This window comes from Galeopterus variegatus, unplaced genomic scaffold (assembly GCF_000696425.1).
Source record: "Galeopterus variegatus unplaced genomic scaffold, G_variegatus-3.0.2 Scaffold359, whole genome shotgun sequence".
NCBI lineage: Eukaryota > Metazoa > Chordata > Mammalia > Dermoptera > Cynocephalidae > Galeopterus > Galeopterus variegatus.
Genome location: NW_007726470.1, coordinates 314,378 through 338,145, shown reverse-complemented (window position 1 = coordinate 338,145; position 23,768 = coordinate 314,378). Strand labels below are relative to the sequence as shown.

Here is a 23,768-nt window from a genome sequence, read left to right as displayed (position 1 = left end):
AAAACAAAGGAAGACTGCTTGTCTGGGGGACTTGTTGGACAGCCAAAGCTTAAAATGTAGCTCTGCTGTACCTGCCTTTCCCCTTCTGTAAATGGAGTAATATATTTTCTTTAAAGGATCTCAGGGAGGAGTAAATTTAAAGAATTGGACAAGTGTTCAATGAATAGTAGCTGTTGTTTTTATCAGGTGGACTTTTCTTTGGGTAACTATCACCTTTCACCCAACCCTAAACAACCTAGTAATGTGGAACTTCCAGGCTGAGCCAAAAAATGGAGTCATTGCCAAGAGGCAGTTAGGTGTCTTCTTTTATAGGGTTACATGTAACTTACATGTGTAGAGTATAGAGTTTAGCAAAGTTTATGTTTTTTGCAAATGTCAGCTCAACTGGAACTGGAAGGTGAGTGAGGCAATTATTCCTTCCATTTTACAGAGGTGTAAACTAGAATCGTATTATTGAAATGAGAGCAGTTAACTGATTGAACCGAGTTCTTGGACTGACTGAACATTTCTGTCTCTGACACACAGACTTCAGTCTTTTGGTTGAAACTTTGCACTTTTGACTGCATCATGACATCACTCTTACATCAAGAATATCTTTGAGAGGCGTTTCCAAACTGTACTTGTTTCCTGTAAGTGAACTCTGCTCACTCCTATGAATCCAAACACTGCCAGCCACCCGTGTCCTGATGAGCTTGCTGAGGCACATCTGGTTTCCTAGTTTTGAGGTTCGGGCAGGCAGAGGAGTTGCTGATGGGCACAGCCAAGGGAAATTGGCAGGGCTTTGGTAGAGTTTGTTACCAGTAATGCCTGTGACAAACCTTGAACATCCAAAACCCAACATTGCATTTCATTTGAGCTCAAAAAAAAAAAGCTCCTTGCTGTGTTGCAACAGTTGTGTACAAGTTAACATCAGCTTGGAAAGTGAATGTGATTAAATCTTTGCAGGGGCAGCAACAACTTTAGTGATGTTCCCTAACCACCTTCAGTGAAGTAACAGTGGGTGTAAGGCTTGGGCCTTACATCTTTCTCAGAAGGCTCCTGCTCAAGTCCATATCTTCCAGCACTAGTTTTTGTTGGTTCACTACGGTTTATGGTACTAGGTAACCTGTACCTTGTGGATTCTGGTCTTGTGACCTTCAGGTTTCTTCTTGTTAGAATAGGCCTAAAATTCCATGGTTTGAGTTATAGTTTAAATGCCATTCTTTCATATCTGTGGAGGTTGATTTTACTGCACCTGCAGACCTTCAGCATGAGCTGTTCTTGCGCAATGTCATATGGCATAGCAGAAAGAGGACTGGGTGGACTGTGAGCACACCTACCTGGGTTGTAATCCTGGAGAAAGATACTTCATCTCTGTGGGTGATATTTCCTCTTGTCTGTTGAGCGAACTGAAGTCAGTCATATCCAATGCTGTTCCAGCTTTTAAATTCTATGATGTTCAAGCAGTAGTTTAGGAATGATTTAGAAGAATTGAGAGGAACACTGGATTAAAACTGAGACTTGGTAGGTTGTGGAGATATAGTTGGTTTTGTCCTTTTAAAATTTTGTTTTGTAGCTGTACCAGAGATCATAAAAACCTATTATGAAATAGTTTGTGTTCTTTTTACATGAAAGTGAAAAGTTTTTGTTTGTTTTTTTAATTCAAAATGTGTTTTATTCTTATTTTCTTCAAAAAATCTTTTGAGATGGATTGTTGCCCAGGCCAGAAGTTCCTATGCTTGGTTTGTGGTCAGAAACACGGAGGGGACATACAAGATTCCTGGGCATGTCCCAGACCTATGGGATCAGAATATCTGGGTTGTGAGGCCCAGCAGGCTATATTAAAAACAAACAGAGAGTCAAACTCCCTGGGCGATTCTGATGAACGGCCAGGTTTGGGAAACCAGTGCTAAATTGGCCTGAGTTATGTGATTTTGATGGAGTCAGTTTCTGATAGCTGGATCTGCCTTTCTCATTCCAGTATTTTCCCAGCGCGTGAGGTGAGGGGAGTAATCTGGGTTATCAATTCTTTAATTGTAAAATGAGTGGACACGAAGGTGAGAGGAAGCCCAGGCCTGTGCCAAGACCAGGATGGTTTTTCCAGCCTGTGCAAGGGGATCCTTTGGCTGCATATCAAGCCCTGTCTTTGGGGCCCTCCTAATGAGTATGGAGTGGTATCTTATTGTGGTTTGCTTTCTTTCATTTTTAGTTTTAAATGATTCCCACCAAATATAATTTATTTAATCCTTCCAGAGAAGGTCTTTTTAAAATTAAAAAAGAAAACAAAACAACACGTGAAAAATTCTTAATTGTTTATGGTTCAGAGACTACAAAATACAGACAAAAAAGTACAAGACCAAAATTTCCACAATCCTGTTGCCTAGGGAAAACCAGTGTTCCACTGTGGAGTATCTCTCTCTCTCTCTCTTTTTTTTTTTTTGGCATCTGGCTGGTATAGGGATTGAACCTTGGACCTTAGTGTTATCAACACCATGATCTAACCAACTGAGCTAACCTGCCAGCCCTGGAGTATCTCTTTTTAGAAGGCTTTCCTATGTAATATTCGATTTTAAAGGAGAACTTTTTAGACCCAGTGAAACCAATTGGTGGCATTATGGAGAAGGTATTTTTGAGCAAAAGGAACCCTGGTGTTTACTCCCTCCCCTCTGATAAGAACAGGGTTGGGCCCCTTGACTATCTGTACCTGCAAGATTCTGACCTGGGTGGTAGATGGAAGCAGCATTCTTCTTTCTGACCCCCGGAGCCCATTAAAAACTGTTTCTGACTTTTAGCCATGTAGTTGACAGTTGTCACTGAATGAAGATCTCTGATGTCACTAGACATTGAGTATGGCCTTGGGGTGAGGGTTGGAGGTGGCATAGGTTCCCTCACACCCTAAACCTAAGAAATGTTGACACGGTGCTGTGAGAGGCATACATTCTTATTTGTGTTTTTGACATTGATCATGTTAGACTCTCTAAATGAAGCAAAGGGTAATGCGTGTAGCAACACCCTCTCTGATAATTGACCCAACAGCTTTGCACAGATTTTTAAAAAGGCAAATTTTTAGGGCCGGCCCGGTGGCGCACTGGATAGTGCGCCGCTTGGGAAGCGCGGCAGCGCTCCCGCCCAAGGGTTCGGATCCCACATACAGACCGGTTCCTGCTCACTGGCTGAGCGAGGCGCGGGAGCAATGCCCAGGGTTGCGATCCCGTTGCCGGTCCCCGGTCCGGTACGGGGGCAACACTGAGGGTTGCGATCCATTGCCAGACACGGAAAAAGACAAAAGACAAAAAAAAAAAAAAGGCAAATTTTTAAACATAACCAGCTGATTAAGAGTTGAATGGTAATTTATTTTCGTAGCAACCCAAATTGTCCCCAAACTTCATTGTAAACCATCTTAGAATATATGTTCCCTTAACGGTGGCATTCTAACTGGTAGCCAGCTGGTGCAAGTCTATTTTTTCTCCAATAATAAAAACTAAGTATGATGGAATACTAAACTATATGCCAATCCTTTTACATGGGTTATTTCATTTAATCTTCACAGCCACCTTACAAGTTGTGGTTTATCAGTATCCCAGTCTTACAGATGGGAAAACTGAGCCACAGGGAGCTTAAACAACTTGCCCAGGGTTTGGATGGAGGCAGGCAGTTTGGCTGTGGAGTCTGGAATGCTAGCGGTCTAGAAAACGTACTTTTCTAAAACTGGTAATTAAAATAGGAAAACAGTAAGACTGAAGAAGGAAGAGTTGCTTCTCTGGACTGCCTGGGCTTGATGACATGTGACTGCTCCCCACTCCTAGGCCCCTTCTTCTGTCTTCTGTCGGATGTTCTTGTGTCTTCTGTTGGATGTCGCCCACTGGCCTGCCACAGGTCAGGCCTCCTGGGTCCTCCTGCTCCTACCGCTGGAAAAGAGGTTTAGAATTAAGTGGGGTAAACCTCGCCTGCGGTGGCATTCCCTTAATGACAGCCTTTCTACAGTTAAGCGCTTTCCCTGTGAGTGTGCCTGAAGGGTGGGAGGGAAGCCAGGAGTGTTTCAACTTCATTTTCTTCGTCTTCCTCCTCCTCCATCGCCCCCCTCCCCATCCTAGGTACAAGGTCATGAATTCAGAGCTGTGGGGAGAGAGAAAGCAGAGCAGCGTGGTGACAGCCTTGTGTGAGTGTGGCAGTGAAGCCCTTCGGAAGGCCAGGAGGGTGAGGGACTGATCTGTGAGTGTCCAGGCACCGGTGCGGACACTTACTGCCTGTCCCCAGTGAGCCAGGCACTGTGCCAGGCTCTCTTATGGAGCTTCTCGCATAATGAGTATTGTTGTCACAATAGCTAATGAAATTGTTCTTTACTCTTACTGTCACTCAGTGAAGTAGATGTTATTAGCTGCCTTAAGTCCTGGAACAAGGCCGGGTGTAAACAATTAAGGCAGTCATTCCTACTTAATGGATGAATTTGAAGGCTCAGGGAGGGAACCTTAGAAGAGGATCTGGACTGGGGAATGGTGTCCCAACCAGACCCACCTTGGCCCCAGGTGCAAGTGCATGCTTGTTTGCTGAATTTATGCCTCACCGTTTGCCCAGAGCATAACTCGAGTGAAAGAGCGAAGAGGTGTAAGCAGTGTTTCTAAAGCTTTTATAAAGTCTTTATTGTTTACAGCCTCAGGTTTAGGGTCAGACTTGGGTTGGTATTCAGATCCTTCCACCTAGCGGCTTGTAACCTCAGCCTGCTTATATAAACTCCACTTGCCTTCATTTATGAGGAGGGTATAATACTATCCAATTGGTAGGGTTGTTGGGAGGGATAATGCCTGGCACATGTTAAATGCTTGAGAAATGTTAGTTATTACTCTTATCCCCACCTGTGCCCTTTCCTCCTCCCCACCTCTTGTACACCTGTGGAAGGCCCTCCTTGCTACCCTTTACCATCCACCCCCATTGAGACCCACTAGGTTCAACTACGTTATGGAAGCTTTGTCAGGAAGTTCATTGATTCTGTCTGTGTTTGGAGTTTGGTGGTTGGTTGGGGGCCTTTGGGCTCTGGGAGACTCATTTGCTGAACGGATTCTCCCAAGGCTGTGTGTGTAGCTTCCCCATCGACACCTATCTGGGGCTGGAGCTGCTCTATCAATTCTTTATTAAGAACCGTTATTTTTTATTTATGATGCTTGCAGGTTCATTAAAAATGGCAGTCCCTGTTGGGGATACCAGCAAGGCTTTTAGCCAGTTTTTATCAGGTTGTTAGAGTAGATATGAATATTTTAATAGGGAGAAAGAGCAAAGCCTTCAACAAACTTAATTTGTTCTAGAATCTAAGTGACAGGCTTAACAGGGGTGCCAAGTAATTCAGTATAATCAGCCCAGATAGTGGAATAAGGAACACAATTAAATGGACCAGGGAGCTTTTCCAGAGGGGCCACAAGGGGATTTATCCCCCCTGAGCAGTTGTAAATCACTGTATCCCAGGATCCTTTTAGTCCATGTAAGATCTAGCATAGCCACAGGCAGCTTCTAGGCCCAGTTAACTTCCCAGGAAGCCGGAGAAGTGTTTTTGCAGATTCCATTTTAACATTTATAGAATTCTTTTCCCAAGATGCTGATCTTACTAAATTATGTACAAAATGATGGATAAGCCTGGTCACTGCTGTCCATCAAAAGCATATTTGAGGCCTCGGTCTTAATTGCAATCATAGAGACCATGGTGGGTTTCCTGTGTAGTTTAAAAAGATAGCCACTTGGGGGAGCTTTATGATTGGATTTTAAAATCCATATCAGACTTTACATACTTTGTGAGATCCAGATGAGATCTTCCCCCCCACCCCCACTACAGTGACAAGCTACTGAAGCAAGCAATGGTTGCAGAAATACAATGATAAATCAGTGTGAGTGGTTTTACTTTATTGTAAATTCCTCCCTCTGGATTTTAAAGTTATTCTTGATTTTTAGAAGCTTCTTCTCTTCAAACTAAAACAGTTAAAAGATAAAATAAAGAGTAGTGGTACTTTCTGCTTTTCTTGGATGAATGTTCTGCATATATATAAAGACATCAGTGCATACTTAAATAAATGCGTGTCCCAGTTAATTTTAAATAGCCAAAGCACCAGAACAATCTCCTTTGAAGTTTTATGAACGTGGTCAATGGCAGGGAAGATAAAATCATAAAACCAAATGTCTGAACAGGGAATGCTGGTTTCCAGTGTATCCACCACATGATTTTCCATCACCCTCTCTCTCTCTCTCTCTCTCGAATAAGTGGGGCCTGGAGAGGTCTAATGAAGGACAGTTAATTTCTGCCCGGGCATAAGTCCAGGTTCCAGATGGTCTTTGGGGTCTACCCAGATTTGGACAGTTTTGAAATAATGGAAAACTAGTTAGGGTTCCTAATTAGGACATTTGCTAAAGAAGGTTGTCACAATATGGATGCACTATTAACCCATTTTACTATGGAATAAAATGAAACTAATTATAAACCCACATACACAAGTGTGTCTCTATGTGTCCACCTGCTCACACAGTGGGAGCTGGATACTGTTTCTCGGAGGGGGATGGCTTGGTTATTGTCTAAATCTCAGTCTTACTCTGTTCTCTTCTTTTCTCCTTTGTCCTCTTCTTTTGAGTTGCTGGGGCATTGCAGATTCTCCCCCCATTTACTTAGTGTCCAGTTATTAGATTAATATGGCTCTCCTGTCTTGACAATGCCTACTGTTCTCTTTCCAGAAGAGGAAAGGAAGAGTTCTGGAGTGTCGCTTTTCAGCTTTTCGTCGCGCCGGTGAAGAGCATCCCCGTGCCTGAGCAGCTGCTTGTTCTTTCCACATTTGCCCCGTTCAGTGCCGTTCCCTCTCACCCCCAGCAGACGCAGTCTTGCGTCACTCTGTCTCTCTCTCTTATTGGACAGTCTGACCTGTCTCCATATGAGCATCACGTTCTCTGTGGTCATCTGCCCTATGATGACAAGTCTCAGGTACCTGCTCCAGTGAAGACCAACTCCCTGCCCCAGCCAGTGTTCACCATGTCCACTGGTCACACTGATATGGCTTACACTGGTTACTCAGCGGAGGAGAAATATCACTTCCTCAGGAACCCTGTTGCTCCTGTCAGGAAGACTTTTCTACAGGGGGAAGAAAAATGCCCCCTATACCTGCCTTCATAGTGTTTTCTGGCCTTTTTGCTTTAATGTAGTTGTTTCCACAAACTTTTTCTTTTTAACCATGGACTTTTTTTAGAGCTAAATCATGAAGAAGCCCAGGCCAGTCTGCACCTGGCTTCAAAGGATCCTGTGGCAGATCATTTTCCAAGACAGCTGCAGCAGTTCTACTCAGACCCCTTTGTGATGGGACTTTGCTGCCTCTCCCATTAGAGGTGGAGTCTGTTTTCCCTCCCCTTGAGTCTGGTGGCCCTGTGACTTGCTTTGACCAACAGGATGTTATGCAAGTCAACAGGCGTTGCAGCTTCCACTTCAGTCCTCTTGGGTCCTTGTCATAAGAACACCATGTGAAGAAGCTGCTCTAGCTTACTAGAGGATAAGAGGAGACATGGAGGAGGACTGAGGCCACCCAACTAGCATCCGGCACCAAGTGCCAGACAATTACGGGATGAGGCATCTTGGCTTTTCCAGGCCAGCCGACCCTCTAGCCGATGGCAGCAGGATGAGCAAGCCCACTGGAAACCGGCAGAGGAAACTGCGCAGCATAGTGCAGAAACAGGAGAAATGGTCAATTCTTGTTATTTTAGGTCACTAAATTTTGGGGTGTTTTGCTGTGTAGAAATAGATAACTGAAACAGATGCAGTTCTGGAAAACCCTATGTTAATAAGTAGTCTATTTGTGTGCAAGAGTGTGTGTGTGTAATTCAGCTTATTTTAAATTGTGAAGTGAGTGAGAGGGTTTCTGCATGGTAACAATGTAAACATAGGAGAAGGCTTCAGGCTGCCCCATGTTGCTGTCATCTCCTGTCCCCACTCCCCTCCCTGAAATGCCGTAGTACATCATGGTGAGCTCATTGTGTGTTTATGTACCTTGAACGTTTTACAGATGCTTTGTGGAAAGCTTTACATAAAATCAGATTTATGTTCGATAAGTCTTACATCAGTTATGTTAGCTAAGAGAAACCTGCATTTAAGGTCACAGAAAGGCTGATCTGCTCTGATGGCAGCAGAGATACTCCTTTGGGGCACTCCAGTGAACCCCAGGACTGTGGATTGCAAAGCCACTGCTTTAACACCCCAGTGTCTGCTGGAAAACTTACAGTCATTGGGATCAGCCAAACTGACTAGATATATGTAATGTGCATATGTTACTTCCCCCCTGCAAGTGGGTGTTTTTTAAAAGCTCTGTTCATACAATGTTAAGGAGACAGCTCCTAGGGCTACTATTGCACGTTAAACTATACTTGAATGTTAGACTTAGTGTCCACTTTCCAGTACTACTTAAGTAATATTTACCATATTTTCATTCTTTTCTACTGTGGTGGGTTCTGTGCTAAGTACTTGACATACATTGTCTCATTTAGTCTTCTGAAAGACCCCCCACGAAGCAGAAATGATTGGCTTCATTTTACAAATAAAGAAATGGGGACTCAGAGAGGTTAAGGTATTTGTCCATCAGAGTGGTGACATTGCACAACTCCAGGGGACGCCATTTACATTGTTGTCTATGTGAATGGTGCCCCCTGGGTTGTGTGGTTCACATGGTGGCCCTCACTGCCCAGGGTAAAAATCTAGGGAGTGGCAGAGCTGGGATTTCAGATTCCAAAGCCTGAGCACTTTATTTTATATGACTTTAATAATCTTTGACTCCTCTAAGCTACTTTATTTCTTCTGTCTCTGTCTGTATATTTGAGTGTTGATCTATCTAGCTGCCTATCCGTCTGTCCATCCATCCATCCAACCATTCATCCCTCCTTTCCTCCCTCCCTCTACCCACCCACTCACCCACTCATCCATTCAGTAGACTCAATGAAGGTATGGAACATTCTTTTTTTTTTTTTTTTTCCTTTTTGTCTTTTTTCGTGACCGGTAACGGGATCGCAACCCTCAGTGTCACGCCCGTACCGCAACCGGCAACGGGATCGCAACCCTCGGTGTCGTGCCCACACCACGCTCAACCAGTGAGTGGACCGGTCTCTACATGGGATCTGAACCCTGGGTGGGAGCGCCGCCACACTCCCACGCGCCGCATTACCGAGTGCGCCACTGGGCCGGCCCGAAGGTATGGAACATTCTATAAAAGGTCAGAATATCCAGTATATTGAAATATACCTGGAAACATTCTCTACTGCCTGTTCTTATTTTCAGGTTCATTTGAGATAAACATTTTATTTTATTTATTTATTTTTGGTGGCTGGCCAGTATAGGGATCAAATCCTGGACCTTGGTGTTATCAGCACCATGCTGTAACCAACTAAACTATCTGGCCAGTCCTGAGATAAAAATTTTAATTGTGGAATATCTCAAACATTTAGAAAAGAAAGTAATTCTCTAAAAACTCATGTACCAACAACCCCATACTTCACACTGTACTATATTTGCTTGAAATTTTCTTTGTCCGCTTCTGAAGAAAGAGAACAGAATAGTCAAAGCCCTGCCCCTCCCTGTCACTTCTTTCCATAGCCTAAAGATGGCATATAATATCCATGTCACATTCCCATGCATGGTTTTATACTTTTGCCCCATAAATAGTATTGTTTTGAGTTTTTATAGTTTGCCTTTATTAGCAACAGGTTTTTGCAACTTGCTTTTTCCCTTTAACACTATATTTTTTGAGATTTATTCATTTTTGACACATACACATTTACTGATGGACAGTTAAATTGTTTTTACTTCTTTTATTACAAATAATTCTGTAGCAAACATCCTGGAACATGTTTCCCTATTCATATGTGTATGAGCTTCTGTAGGGTAGATATCCAGGAATGGAACTGCACATCTCCAGCTTTCCTGGCCAAAATACTTTCCTTTACACCTACCAGCAGTATATGAGAGTTTCTATTTTCTCACATCCTCAGCTACACTCAGTGTTATATAGCAGGTATCTTATGGCATCTCATTTTTTATTTCTACTTTCCCGAGCATTGTTGCATGGTTTTATAGATATCCAGGTTTCCTCTTTTGTGAAACGCATATTCATAATTAATATCCTTTACCTTTTTTCCTACTGGGTGGTCTTGTCTTTCTTATTGATTCACAGGGTTTTTTGTTTTTGTTTTGTTTTTAAAATCTTTTCTGGAAACAAGTCCTTTGTCAGCTAACTGCAAGTACCTTCTTTGTGTGCTTGCTTTGCTTTTTAACTTGGTCCTGCCTATGTCTATACGTCTTTGACTCAAATTTTGTCCTCAAACATTTTTAAAGAGATAAGTTATTTCATTATAATACCCTTTTACAATATGGTGGGGGGTAGAAACAGGTAAAATTTCCCTACTTTTCTACAGGAGAGATTTTTAGAAAAACATTTATTGAACTTTTACTATGGATTGTGCAGTATGTATCCTAAGCATTTGACATATATTGATTAATCCTTTTAACAACCAGCGAGATAGATGCAGTTATCCCCATTTTAAAGATGAGCAAACTGAGGCCTAGAGAGATTAAGTTATTGCTCCAAATTATGCAGTCATTAAGAGATGGATCTGAAACATAATTGCTGAACATGGTCTGTTCCTATCTTAAGTTTCACATGATGGTGGATCCAGGTAGTTGTAGTGATGCTGGCCAAATGGTGATCAGTGGGTGAGAATGAAAAAAACCCCAGATTTAAGTAGAGCAGTAATAGCTTGAATGTTCTCATGTGCTAAGTTGCACACATATGTGAAGTCTTTGGAAATGGAAAATATGTATTAGTACACGTTGACATGCTTCTTTGGGCTAAGATCTATTGTTTGGTTCCACAATTTCTGGAACTTTAAGTTAAAGTGAAGGAGCATTTAAAATATAGACTTAGGGCCGACCCTGTGGCTCACTTGGGAGAGTGTGGTGCTGGGAGTGCAGCGGTGCTGGGAGCGCAGCGGTGCTGGTAGCGCTGAGGCCACGGGTTCGGATCCTATATAGGGATGGCCGGTGCGCTCACTGGCTGAGCGCAGTGAGGACGACACCAAGCCAAGGGTTGCGATCCCCTTACTGGTCACAAAAAAGAAAAAAAAGAAAAAAAGAAAATATAGACTTAGCTGGTGATAGCAATGCTATTCTATTTAACTAACTAGACCTTAACATTCACATTTAATTTGTCGAGTGTGTAAAACTTAGTATAGTGTGCATAGTAGGCAGCCAGTAAATGTTTGGTTTCCCTTATCCCTCAGTAAGTTTGATATTTTTACCATCTTCCTACCTGCCTTTCTGACCTTTTTATATCAACCTGTGGACTGGAGTGTTAACAAAATGTTATTGCAGAAGAGATTATGAGAAAATTGGTATATCATGCAGATATCCTACAAAATTTCCTTGTAACATAAAAAGTGCAGTTTTACTAGTGCTTGGGCCTTAGTTGTTTAAGTGAATATTAAAGGGCTTGATAAGACCAAAAAAAAAAAAAAAGAGATGGATTTGGGATTAGAACCCAGGGAGTTAGTTCCAGGACTTGTGTAATCACCAAAACGAACTGCTTCTTAGTGCCACACTTCCTACCCTCTGGAGCTCACTGGAAGAGAGATACATGTAAACAGGTCCCGTCCTCCAGTAAGACAAGCCTAGGGCAAGACATATTGGCACAGGGTGTTGGGGAGGACTTCTTGGAAGAAATGGCCTTTGAGCTGAGCGAATGGGAATGAGATGTGTTTGCTAGGAGCTAGACCAAGGGGAATGATGTGAGTGTGAGCATGCGCGTGTGCACATGCACGCTCCATGGAAGGGAGAGGACATACAGGAAGAGGGAACAGCATGTGGAGCAGCCTGGAGGCTGGAGAGAGTGCAGAATGTTCTGGGCTTTGTAAGCAGCTCAGTATATTTGGAAGGTGGAATTTAGGGGTAGGGTGATTAGAAATGAGGCCAGGAGCATTGCGTGGCACTTGGCTGCCATTATTATTTGTTGAATAAATGAATGAATGAAAGAAAGCCTTTAGTGTTACAAATGCAATCATCAAGCAAGCCCTTAATTAACTGGAATGCTCAAGGCATTGTCCCTTATAATTAGCAGGACTTCCCAAACCTCTTAGAATTCAAATTTTATTCCTGAACATATGAGGAAATGTATGTCTTACTTCCCTATATCAATAAGCACAATTTAGTAAGCCCAATTCAGTCTATTGCAAATGAGTCACTTTTAAGTCTCATAAGCAAAAATTAATAATGTTATAGGTTGTTACCTGAGACTAGAGCTGTTGATGCAGCTGGTTTAGAAGATTAAGTTAAATGAACTTATTCCTTCTAAGACACGGGTGGTGTAATGTGGGTTATTTATGCTTAGGATGGATTTGTTTTCAGGTAAGACAGATATATTACAGATTAAAAATTTTTTCATCAATTCACCTCATTAGTTAGCAGCATCTTTTTACTAAAGGAAAGTAAGTGGATCTATGTTTCTTTCAAGGCAAATAGGCTGTATCTTTGTTCATGGGGATAGGACTTTTGGCTCCTTATACTGACCCAGCAGTTGCTAGAGTGTGGTTTTGTTAAGCAAAGCTTAAGGAGAGGAGAAATACAAGTCTGGCAAATGAAGTAGTTACCAGTCCCTTAATTCATACCATGGTGGGTTTTTGACTGTGTTTGGTTGGGGCTTTGTAGTCATGAGGGTGAGAACAAGGTCAATTCGTGGATCCCTTTAGTCTGTCTTAATCTATGTTCAAGGATAGCTCCCAAATGCTATTCCTCCCTAGGAGCATGTAGATGATTCATAGCTAACTCCTCAAGGCACTTCAAAGCACATACTCTAACATACTATAATAACAATGGCTCAGTAGCTCCTCTTTGTGTGTGAAATATTTACCTGGGCACTTGCTAGTGTAGCCAGGGCTCTGGTAGGATGAATTTCCTGAGCCCCAGAGACTCAACATGCCTATGTGCTTTTGCAGTCCTTTCCCACTGGACAGTCTCCAGCCTTTGTGGTGCTGCTTGGGTGGTTCAGGAGAGAAGGGAGGAAGTAGGGATTCCTTTTTGGCTGTAGGGAGAGTTTCCTTTTTTCCAAGGAAGGAGCTACTGTAATCTTGGGGTTGGAGTAGAGGGTATTCAGGGAGGCAAAAACAAATCCCAACTGGCTGATCAACCAATGGGAAGTCACTGTTGGGGAGGTAAATTTGTTTTTGTCATCTTGAAATCAGATTCATGAGATATTTTCCTACAGGATCCATGTTATAAATATTTAGATTTTCAGGGTAACCTACAAAACTCTATTTGCCTAAAGAAGAAGCTGAAGTAGCTAAGAAACATGTTTTAGTTATGTTATAGTTCTGTAAAAGGCAATATTTTTCAAACTGTGTTTTTCCTGCAGTGGGATCTTTCCTTCAGACAAATGTACAAGGAAACACTATATATATAACATACTAATGCAGAACTACTCTGGGTGAAGTGGAATTGTGTCCTTAAAATTCACTTTTTCTTGGGTTTGCTTTGCCAATCACTGCTGCCACCACCCCTTCTTGTCCTGAGGGGGAGCTGTGCACCTTTCCTGCTCCATTGCAAAAGGGGACACAATTCTGTGGTCAATTCTCCAAGACCAGAGGGTAACAGAAGGGAATCAACTTAGCAACAGGAAGAAAAGGAAAACTGTGTTTCTTGAAAACTGGTCTGTCCAACAGCGTGAATCACCTGTGAAACAGAAAACAGACTAAAAAATATCTGTGGCCATTCCTCAAAATTCCAATTCACTGACTCTAGGGTAGGCCATGTGAATTAGTCAGGGTTCTCCAGAGCGACAGAATCAATAGGATATGTATATGTGAAAGGGATTTATTAGCGGAATTTGCTCATGCAATTGTGAAGAGAAGTCCCATGACAGGCCGTCTGCAAACTGGATGCTGGTAGTGTGGCTCAGTCTAAGTCCGAAGGCCTCAAAACCAGGGAAACTGATGGTGTCCTTGGTGTAAGTCCTGAAACCCAAAAGCTGAAGAATCTCGAGTTCTGATGTTGGCAGACAGAAGAGAAGAGTATATCCCAGCTCCAGTGGATAGAGAGAGAGATTCGCCTTTTCTCTCCGAGTCCCCAGCGGATTGAATGGTTCCCACCCATAATTGAGGGAGGATCTTTCCCACCTAGTCCAGTCAGGCTCTCATTGTAATCTCTTCTGGAAACACCCTCATGGACACACCTAAAAAGATAGCTTTACGGGCGGGCCTGGTGGCGCACTATTTTTATTATTTTCATTTACACATAATTATGTGGTACAGAGTTGACTATCAGTATTTGTGTACAGTATGTGATGATCAAATCAATATTATTAGCATGTTCATCATTACAAATCATAGTGACTTTTTGTGTTCTTTACCCAATGTAGTGAATTGAATGATGTACCCCCAAAACTCACTAAAGCTTGAATTGAGTCCTCCAAGTTTTATGTATTAGAAACTTAGGGCCGGCCCCGTGGTGCGCTGGAGAGTGCGCCGCTTGGGAGTGCAGTGGCGCTTCCGCTGAGGGTTCGGATCCCATGTGGAGACCGGTTCCCGCTCACTGGCTGAGCGCGGTGCGGGCGCAACACCGAGGGTTGCAATCCCATTACCGGTCAGTAAAAAAGACAAAAAAAAGGAGAAAAAAAAAAAAAAGATAGCTTTACTAGATTTCTTGGCATTCCTTAATCTAATTAAGTTGACACCTAGAATTAACCATCACATCCTGGAAACTGTATATTTAAAAAGCTGTTCTGGAGGATTATGATTCTGTAGCCATATTTGGAAATCCCTGAATTGGGTCTTATGGCTTTCTGAACCAGTACTCTGACTTCAGCTTGTGTCTACCTCTCTGGCAGAGGGTATCTTTCTCCAACACAGGGCAGGAGGCAGATACAGACACAGGAAGAGAATTCTAAGGAGAGACAGGAGTTTCCTAGGCTTTCTGAGGCTTGTCCCCTACTGACTGGCTTCTTATCTGAAAGCCTGTCTTATTCCCATTAATTGCCAGTAGCAATCTCCATGATCCTCTCTACACTGGGCTTTAGCTTCACCTTCTAGCCTGAACAAAACAAGTACAATGGAATACAGCATATTTAGTTGCCCCCAGAGTGAAACCACAGATGGGAAGTGAAGAGATTATTTCCTTCTTGCCAATCTGGGACCTGATTCCTTGGTATATGATTTTTTTCTTTTTGGAAAAGTGTGCTCTAAATCTAAATCATCAATTCAAAAGAACAACCATAGCCACTAAACCTTTTGGAATAAAACCCTTAGGATTGCATGTGATTCTGTGTTTTGTCTTTTTTGTTAATATTGTCAAGATAACCCTCCTGATAAAAGAAATGTTGGTTCATTGTTAACAATTTAAATAATAGATTCTAGATCCTGAAGAAGGAAACAGGGGCTAGGGAGGGAGGAAATGGGAAGGAACCAGGAACTGGAGAGAAGGACTGAAGAGAGATTTAGAGGGTTTAAGGATTTTGGTATGTGGGATTTGGGGTCCCAGATAGTGAAGAGCATAGTGGTTAATAATCATAATTATAGCTAACATGCTGTGCTGAGTACTTTACCGAGTTCATCTCATTTGATTCTCAGAATAACCTGAGAAGATAGATGTGATTGTTACCACTAGTAAACAGTAAAGGAACCTGAGGCATTGGGAGTTAAGTAACTTGCCTTAGGTCGTATAGCTAGTAAGTATTGAACCAGAACTAGAACTACTCAGGCATATTACTGCAGAGCCTGTACTCTTCTTGTGTGCATGTGTGTTGCTGTTATTTTGACTAAAGTATTTTAAAGCAAATCCCAATCCTTACGTCATTCCACGCCTGCATACTTCATTATGCATTTCTAGAAAATATGGATATTTTCTTATGTAATTATAGTGCCATTATGATACCTAACAAAATTAGCATTAATTCTTTCATATTATATACAATCCAATCATATTCAAATTTCCCTGATTCTCAAAAAATGTCTTTTTTTTTTTCAAATCTTGATTCACACACATCAGGATGCAAATAAGGATCTATATATTGTAATAGTTGCTACATCACTTAACCTTACTTTAATTTAGAGCAGACTCATTAAAAAAAATGCCATTAGCATTGAAGAAACCTGGTCAGTTGTCCTATAGAAGTCCCCAGTTTAGATTTGTCTGTTTGCTTCTCTGTGGTGTCATTTAACTAGCAGAACCTGTTCATTTAATCCCCACACTGTATGTTGCCTGTCTTGGACATGTTGTTCTGGGACATGCAATACAAATCTCCTTTGTCATCTCTTTGAAAGATGTCAAAATGAGTAAACTTACTTCTCAGTGCTTTTCTTTGGATTTTTGGATTTATTTTAAAATATCGGTCTTGTATTTCCCCTAGGGATGGACCATCATCTATTTAACTACTTTTTTCCCTGCTGTTTTATATATATACATTTTTACATCTTTAAAAAAAAAGCTTCAGTGAATATCTTTGCAAATATAATACTTTTTATTGTCTTATTAGAGTAAGCACCCAGATGTAGAGTTAAAGTGTCAAAAGTTATGATCACTTTATTGGATATTAAAATGTAGGAAAAAATTTCCACAGGAATGCATTCTCTTTACATTAAAAAATTGAAATCTAAAGTTTCTCAGATTCATTTGAAAGATCCCAGGGGTTCTTTGGGTAACCAGAGACTCAAGAGTGAATGTGTTTTTGAAGATTCGTCTCTATAGTCTTTCCTGATAACTTTCAAAGAGATGATAAAGGAGATTTGCATTACATGACCCGGAGCAACACATCCAAGAGAGGCAACATACGGTGTGGGGCTAAATGAAGATAATTGAAGTGATGTCCGGACATACTGATTTAGTATGTTACAATATTATGATTTAGGCTCATTTCAGTCCACCTCTTTTAAAGGGGATTTTGTTTTGGTGTGTTCTAATGAGTTCTAGCTTTATTGTTCTAATGAATTCTACCAAGAGCCAGTTTGGACACTACATTTTGGGTAGATACCTACTCAGTTTAAATGTCGTAAAGCAGGGGCCGGCCCGGTGGCACACTGGATAGTGCGCCGCTTGGGAAGTGCGGCGGCGCTCCCGCCCGAGGGTTCGGATCCCACATACAGACCGGTTCCCGTTCACTGGCTGAGCGAGGTGCGGGAGCAACGCCGAGGGTTGCAATTCCGTTGCCGGTCCCCGGTCCGGTGCGGGGGCAACACTGAGGGTTGTGATCCATTGCCGGACACGGAAAAAGACAAAAAAAAAAAATGTCATAAAGCAAAGTAAAAACAGGAAATGAACGTCTTACCTGTTTTCCCGGTACCTGTTATCTGTTATATCCCAGGTAGTTGTTTTTTGTTTTTGTTTTGTTTTTTCCATTAGATGACGCTTGCAGGTGACTTTTGTGCAGAATGCTTTATCATATTAGGAATGAAGAATGTATTACAATGGTGATTTCACAGAAAGGGTACAGTAATTATAATATTAGTGTGACTGATTCCCTTCTGCCCTCACACCTTCCCTCATGCCTTCTTCCACCTTCTCGAAGTCTGTCATCTCTCTTCCTCATTCATGTGATAGTACTTGTTGGCTTTATTAGTTAGAAATCAGCTAAGCTGCTGTAACAAAGATACCCTAAAAGTACAGTGGATTACATAATGTAGAAATTTCTTTTTCTCTCACATAACAGTTCCAAGGTATGTGGTCCAGGAATAAGGAGCACTTCTGCTCCATGCAGTCATTCAGGAACTCAGGCTTCCCCAATTTTTGAAATGTGTCATCCCTTATGAAATGATTATTGTCTGTATGATTGAAACTGGGCCTTTGCCATTCTGAGTTCTAGTTCATGGGAAAAAGAAAGAGAGGAAGTCTGGGGCGAGGGATTTCCTTTTGACTCAGAAGTCTCACACACTTCCACTCATTCTTTTACTGAGAAATTAATCAAATGGCCATACCTAATTGCAAAGGAGGCTTAGAAGTGTAGTTTTTGGGTAGACAGCCTTGTTTCCAGGAAGAGGAGATTTGGATGGGTAAGTTGCCATCTATGCCATAGTATTTATGATAGTGGGTTCTAGAGTCAGACAGAAATAAGTTCACTTTTGGTTCTACCACTAGAGCCAAGAACAAATTATTTACCTTCTTAATTTTCTCATTAGAAAAATGGAGATAATTTCTACCCATGAGGTTGCTATAACAAGTAAATTAAATTTGCAAGTACATGCAAAGTGCTTAAAAAAAAACCCACCGGTAGTTAAGAGCACAGAACTGGGAATCATACTGGCTGAGTTACAATCCTGGCCCTGCCTTTGTTACCTGTGTGACTTTAGATAAGTTACACAAAATTCTCTGACATCTACTTTCCTCTTCTATAAAATGGGGATCTTATTAGTGCCTACCTTATAGAGCTATTATATAATAATTTTAATAAGTTATTTATCCATGTTAGATAAATCATGATGGTCTTCTCATATTTATAACGATGCCTGTTCATCTGTCAACCTTGAGGTTATCTGTAAAGAAGTAGTAGTAAAATTTAATTGTGTAAGCATGCACCTGGCATGAGTTGCTGCATTTTTTTATATTTCTTGTTAGAGTTTGCTCCTACATCCTGTTAACGTGTTTATATGTTCAGTTTGTATATTGGGTTTATGTACTAGTTCCAGTTTGATTTCTTGGGTAAGCAGCTACTCATGACTTTATATTCTAAGTCACATAGATGAGACTATTTAGGGTGAACTCTACAGTTTGTGTCAGAAATTTAGAACATTTTTTTTCATAATGGCCTCAATCCCATGCAGCCATTTCAAATGGATTAATCTGGCCACAAATCTCTCTGTGGATAACTAAGCAATGTGATAAAAATGGAACATACAGGGAGTGATACTTATATGGCTGCTTTAATCTCAAGGTATCTCTTCCTTGTATCATTGCAGTGACTCTGGATTACATTTTTCAGGCCTGATTTTGAGATTTATTTGCAGAATTTTACTGATCTGGTTATACAGATTTCTCCTCTTCACCTCCAGGGACCCTTCCATGGCTCCCACATGACCGCAGGTACACTTTTCTCTTCTTCATCTTGCCACCCTCTACTTGTAGAGCTGACATGCTGCTCAGTTATACCATTGTGCTGTGCTGAGCACTGTGGCATTTAGCCTGGCTCCAATGATGTAAAATGAGGGGGTATGGATGCCTTTTTCAAACTTGAGACTAGCAAAAGACAAAACACTCTTTTGTTTGGAACCATTGGAAGTGTAGTCTTGAGTTCTTGCTCTTTTAGAGAAACTGTAGGCTGAGTCCTTCTCTCCCCCACACCCCACCTGCTGGTGGCTGCAGTTTTGCATGGAGTAATTGAGCAAATGAAATACCAAATGTATAAAAGGTAGCATTATCAAAGTGAGTGAACGAACGCTTACCTAGCAGAACTGTAAGACATGGAAAGATAGGAAGACAAGTTAATGAACTAGAAATTGTATAGCTTGGGCTGTCTTAGAATCATGGCAAATGGAACATATGGCATTGGGTCATTTTTTGCATTGATATGAAAAGAAAATGAGTTTATTCTAAAAATAAATGGAGTTTGTGTTTCTGTTTGCTATTCATGACTGTAATGTTTACTTCTCCTGAAATAGAAATATGTCACCGAAATATTAAATATAGAGAAAGATTTTTTCAGCTATTAATGAAGAATTTTTCTTTACATGCCATGCCTTCATCCACTTCAATAAACATTTTATGCTTTTCCCTTCGTTTGCTGTTACTTTGTCTGATGAGGCTGTCCGCGAACAGAGGCATCTTAAGAAAAAAAAAAAAAAAGGAATTGGTAAAAAGACAGACATGTTAAAATTGTTATTTGCCTGAGAGTATTAGAATTTTAGATTAAGGCCTAGAATCAAATTTACTTCATTCTCTCATGGATTTTTGATACATGTTTTTTCCATTTCTTATTTTGAGATTTAGAATAGGCCAGAATTCCATTAAAATTGCCATTAAAAAATCTCCCATGTTCATTGTTGCCATCAGAGTGGACGTTTATTATTTTTGCCTTCCCAACATCCCTTATTTCAGGTAACTGAAGCCCTCTTTTCCCTGTAGAAACCACCCTTACCCCATTCTCAGTTCATGTGACCCACGCCTGGCCATTCACAGTTCACAGTAATTAGGTAAACAATGGGCTTGCGTCTGAAGCTAGCAAGTTACAAGATTTCTGAGAAAAACGAGTTCTCCATCCATTGAAATTGCTAGGCTAGAGAACGAAGTTTGAAGCTGACAGAGGTGATCTTGGATGCCACATGGTGACAGTCTACCTGAGACTGAAGCCAGCTCAGAGAAAATGGACCCAAGAGATGCACGAAGATATCTGGCCAAATTGTTTGAGCATTCATGCCTGAAGTAAGATTTACCCCTGCCACTGAGTTTCTTATTTTCCTGCTTTAAACTATTCTGAGTTGTGTTTCTTTCACTTGCAGTTGAGAGGGTTCTGACTGATTCTAGCATCATCATTTTTCTCAGACAGCATTTATTCATTGCCTGGGTCATGGCATATGAACGGCTTAAAAAACGGCTTCACAAGTAACAGGAAAATATGGTATTAACAGATGTTTAGAACTGGAAGGGCCACCTGGTCCGATTCCAGTCTCCCACCTGATATAGAATTTCCTTAATCTCCTTCACTGATAGTCATCCTAGAATCAAAATCACTTCAATTTTTTAAAGATTTCAAGATACAACATTATTTCAGTGTCACTTGGGACACTGAAATATCCCATTGACGGGATGAGACTACTCATTGTATTCGTTAGGAACTGTATCCAGATGTGGGTAAGGAAGACTCTAAAAGAGTGGCTTAAATACACATAAAGAAGGGGAGAGAGAGAGGAAGTCCTGAGCTGGTACAGTGTTTCCATATAGCCATGAAGGACTCCGGCTCCTTCTGTATTTATGTCCCACCATCCCAGTGCCTGGTTTGTGTTCTCAATAGTGCCTCAGTCTAAGATGGCTCTTTCTAATATCTTGTCCATATTCCAGACAGTAGAGAGGACAAAAGGTTGCTTCTTCCAACTGAGCCAGCACCTTTTAAGGAGTTTTCCCCAATTCCCCACAATTCTTTTGTTTATAGCTCATTGGATAATATTTAATCATATGGACACAACTAGCTACAGGGAGGCTGGGAAGTATGGTCTTTTATGCTGGCTGGCAGCATAACCAGCCAAAAATTGGGGTTCTGCTACTAAGAAAGAAGGGAAAATAAATATTCAGAGAATATCAGTCACATTCATGGAAAACTATATTGAAGTATTTTCCTTGTGGTCTTGGAAATAGGGAGTAAAAACAAGATCTACTTAATTTGGACCATCTCTCTCCTCACTTTTAGATGAACTTTGGGTTTGGTTATGCTCTATTTTCCTTTCCAGGAATTTTCCTCTAGTCCTATAAGAAAAGGTTAAAATGCAGCTTGTTTTAGTCCTTCCTTTTCCCTCCTTGGCTGCCTACACTTAGCATTAGTCTACTGGACCTTGCAGGAACAAAGATGAAAATTGTTGGAGCCAGTACATGTTTGAATGAAATCAGACCCCTATGTCTACTCTTACCCTCTTTAATAACAACTGCAGAAATAATTATATAGTGTTTATTACAGGCAGTCCTTGCTTTTCATAATTCTGATATGCCCAAATTTCAGTTAACATAGTTTAGTAAAATAACACTAGTCCCCCAACAAGATGGTTCAAGTTTCAGTTACCACATACATTAACTGTGAGAAATTGCATAAAGTACAAATTTTGCCACTAGCTCTTCAGTCCACAAGTCACTATGTAAGGATCAGATGTACATCATGAGTGACCAATTATGTCACTTCTTTCAAAGTCTGTTGGTAATCGGTCATTGTGCATCCAATGTTCACACACAGACAGCAAAATGCGTAGTTGTGTTACCTGGTTTGTTACCTTCTTGTTTCCCAGCAATAAACCTGAGTGGCATTATAGAAACATGGAAAATTGGAAGAAGAAATTAGCCAAAAAAATTAAAAAATGATATTGCAAAAAAGAAAAGTGATTATGCATAAAATGAACTTTGAATTGAACATAAATGGAGCTATAGAAGAAATAGCTGATCATGTTAATATTGACACTACTGCCTTTTGAGAGACATGCAGTCAGAGGAATGCGGCCAGGGCAAATTTATTTGACACAAATGGGGAAATTAGTTGTAACAAAAGGATAAATATATCCCAGAAGAAGTGACTCTGGCAAAAATCTTTACATTAAAGGAACCCTTGGAGATATTTCATGACCTTGAAAGTGCAAGGCATAAAATGTCAGAAGCCGATCCGAACCTAGAAAGGAGTGACAATTTGCCATGGCATAGGAAAGATGCCTGCTCCATATTGTAAGTTTTTTTTTTTTTTTTTTCCTTTTTTACTGACTGGTAACGGGATCGCAACCCTCAGTGTCGCGCTCGTACTGGGGACCGGCAACAGGATCACAACCCTCGGTGTTGCGCCCGCACCATGCTCAGCCAGTGAGCGGGAACCGGTCTCCACATGGGATCCGAACCCTCGGCAGGAGCGCCGCCGCGCTCCCAAGCAGCGCACTCTCCAGTGCGCCACCGGGGCGGCCCATATTGTAAGTTTTATGATGACAAGAAGGCAAGCAATTCTTAAACCAATTTTGGTAAGTTTTTACAAATAAATCAAGCACTTTCTTCTCAATGTTTCTAATGCTTTAAATAAGTATTCTAAACAAGCATTAGTTTTACTATTTTTTCATTTTCCTATACATTTTTGACCAATAATGAGAAAGTTCTGCAAGTTTCAGCAAAAATCTTAAAGGCCAAGAAACAATTTTAATTTTTCTCATCGATTATTGAGAACGTCTTGCACAGTTTCAACTTGCCTAGTTATTTTTATGGTCCTGTACTAGTGCAGAGTAAGGTTTGCCTGTAGTCGATAGAGTTACAGTATTTAATATTCACAATGATTCTGCAACTCAGGGCAGATATCATCACTCCCATTTTAATTTGATAAATGAAAGTCATAAAGATTATGTAAGTTCAAAATTACATGGCTAAGTAACTGGCAGGACTTGAACCAAGGTAGTTTCACTTTAAATTCTTTGCTTTTTATAGCCCCACTACCATGACACCCTCATTCTTTCCAATTAATTCCATTAATATGTAAGGTATAAATTGGGAAAATGTCCTAAATGTTGGGGCCTTCAACAATTCAATATGTTTCACATTACACTGATTATGGATCAGTTAGGGTTCTTATGTTGCAAGCAACAGAAATTGAGTCCAACATGGTAGATTACTTAGTAGTGGTCCCCAGTGAATCATTTCTCTCTGTACCCACTTTTCTTGTCAAGGATTCTTGGTGCCTTCTTCTATTAAGAGGGGGAGTCTATTCTCCTAAACTTTGATTCTGGGTTGGTTTTAAAACTCTCTTTGACCAACAAAGTGTAGTAGAAGAAAAGTTGCAGCTTCTGCTTTCATCCTCCCAGAACATTTCTCCATTATGTAAAGAAGCCCAGTTTAGTTTACTGAAGGATGAGAAGCCACATGGAGAACCAAGGTGCTCCAGCTGACACTTCAGGCAGTTTCCAAAAAGTGAGTGAGTGTGGCCATCTGGGGTCAGTCGGCCCCCAGCATATCTGTCCACTGACTGCAGATGCCTAAGTGAATCCAGCTGACACCACGTGGAGCAGAGACACACCATCCCAGCTGAGTCCTACCCAAATTGCCAATCCATAGAATTGTGAGTAAGTAAATGATTGTTATCTCAATCCATTACGTT

The 23,768-nt window shown here is 41.1% G+C and overlaps 1 protein-coding gene across 1 annotated transcript in view; it reads left to right on the top strand.

Annotated features, from left to right (window-relative positions):
* The first annotated feature begins 7,562 nt into the window (after positions 1-7,562).
* Positions 7,563-23,768, top strand: part of LOC103586658 — a 152,394-nt gene continuing 136,188 nt past the window's right edge. The window contains exon 1 of the mRNA XM_008567953.1: positions 7,563-7,681. Coding sequence (XP_008566175.1) covers positions 7,563-7,681 — 119 coding nt within the window. The remainder of the gene's footprint in view (positions 7,682-23,768) is intronic.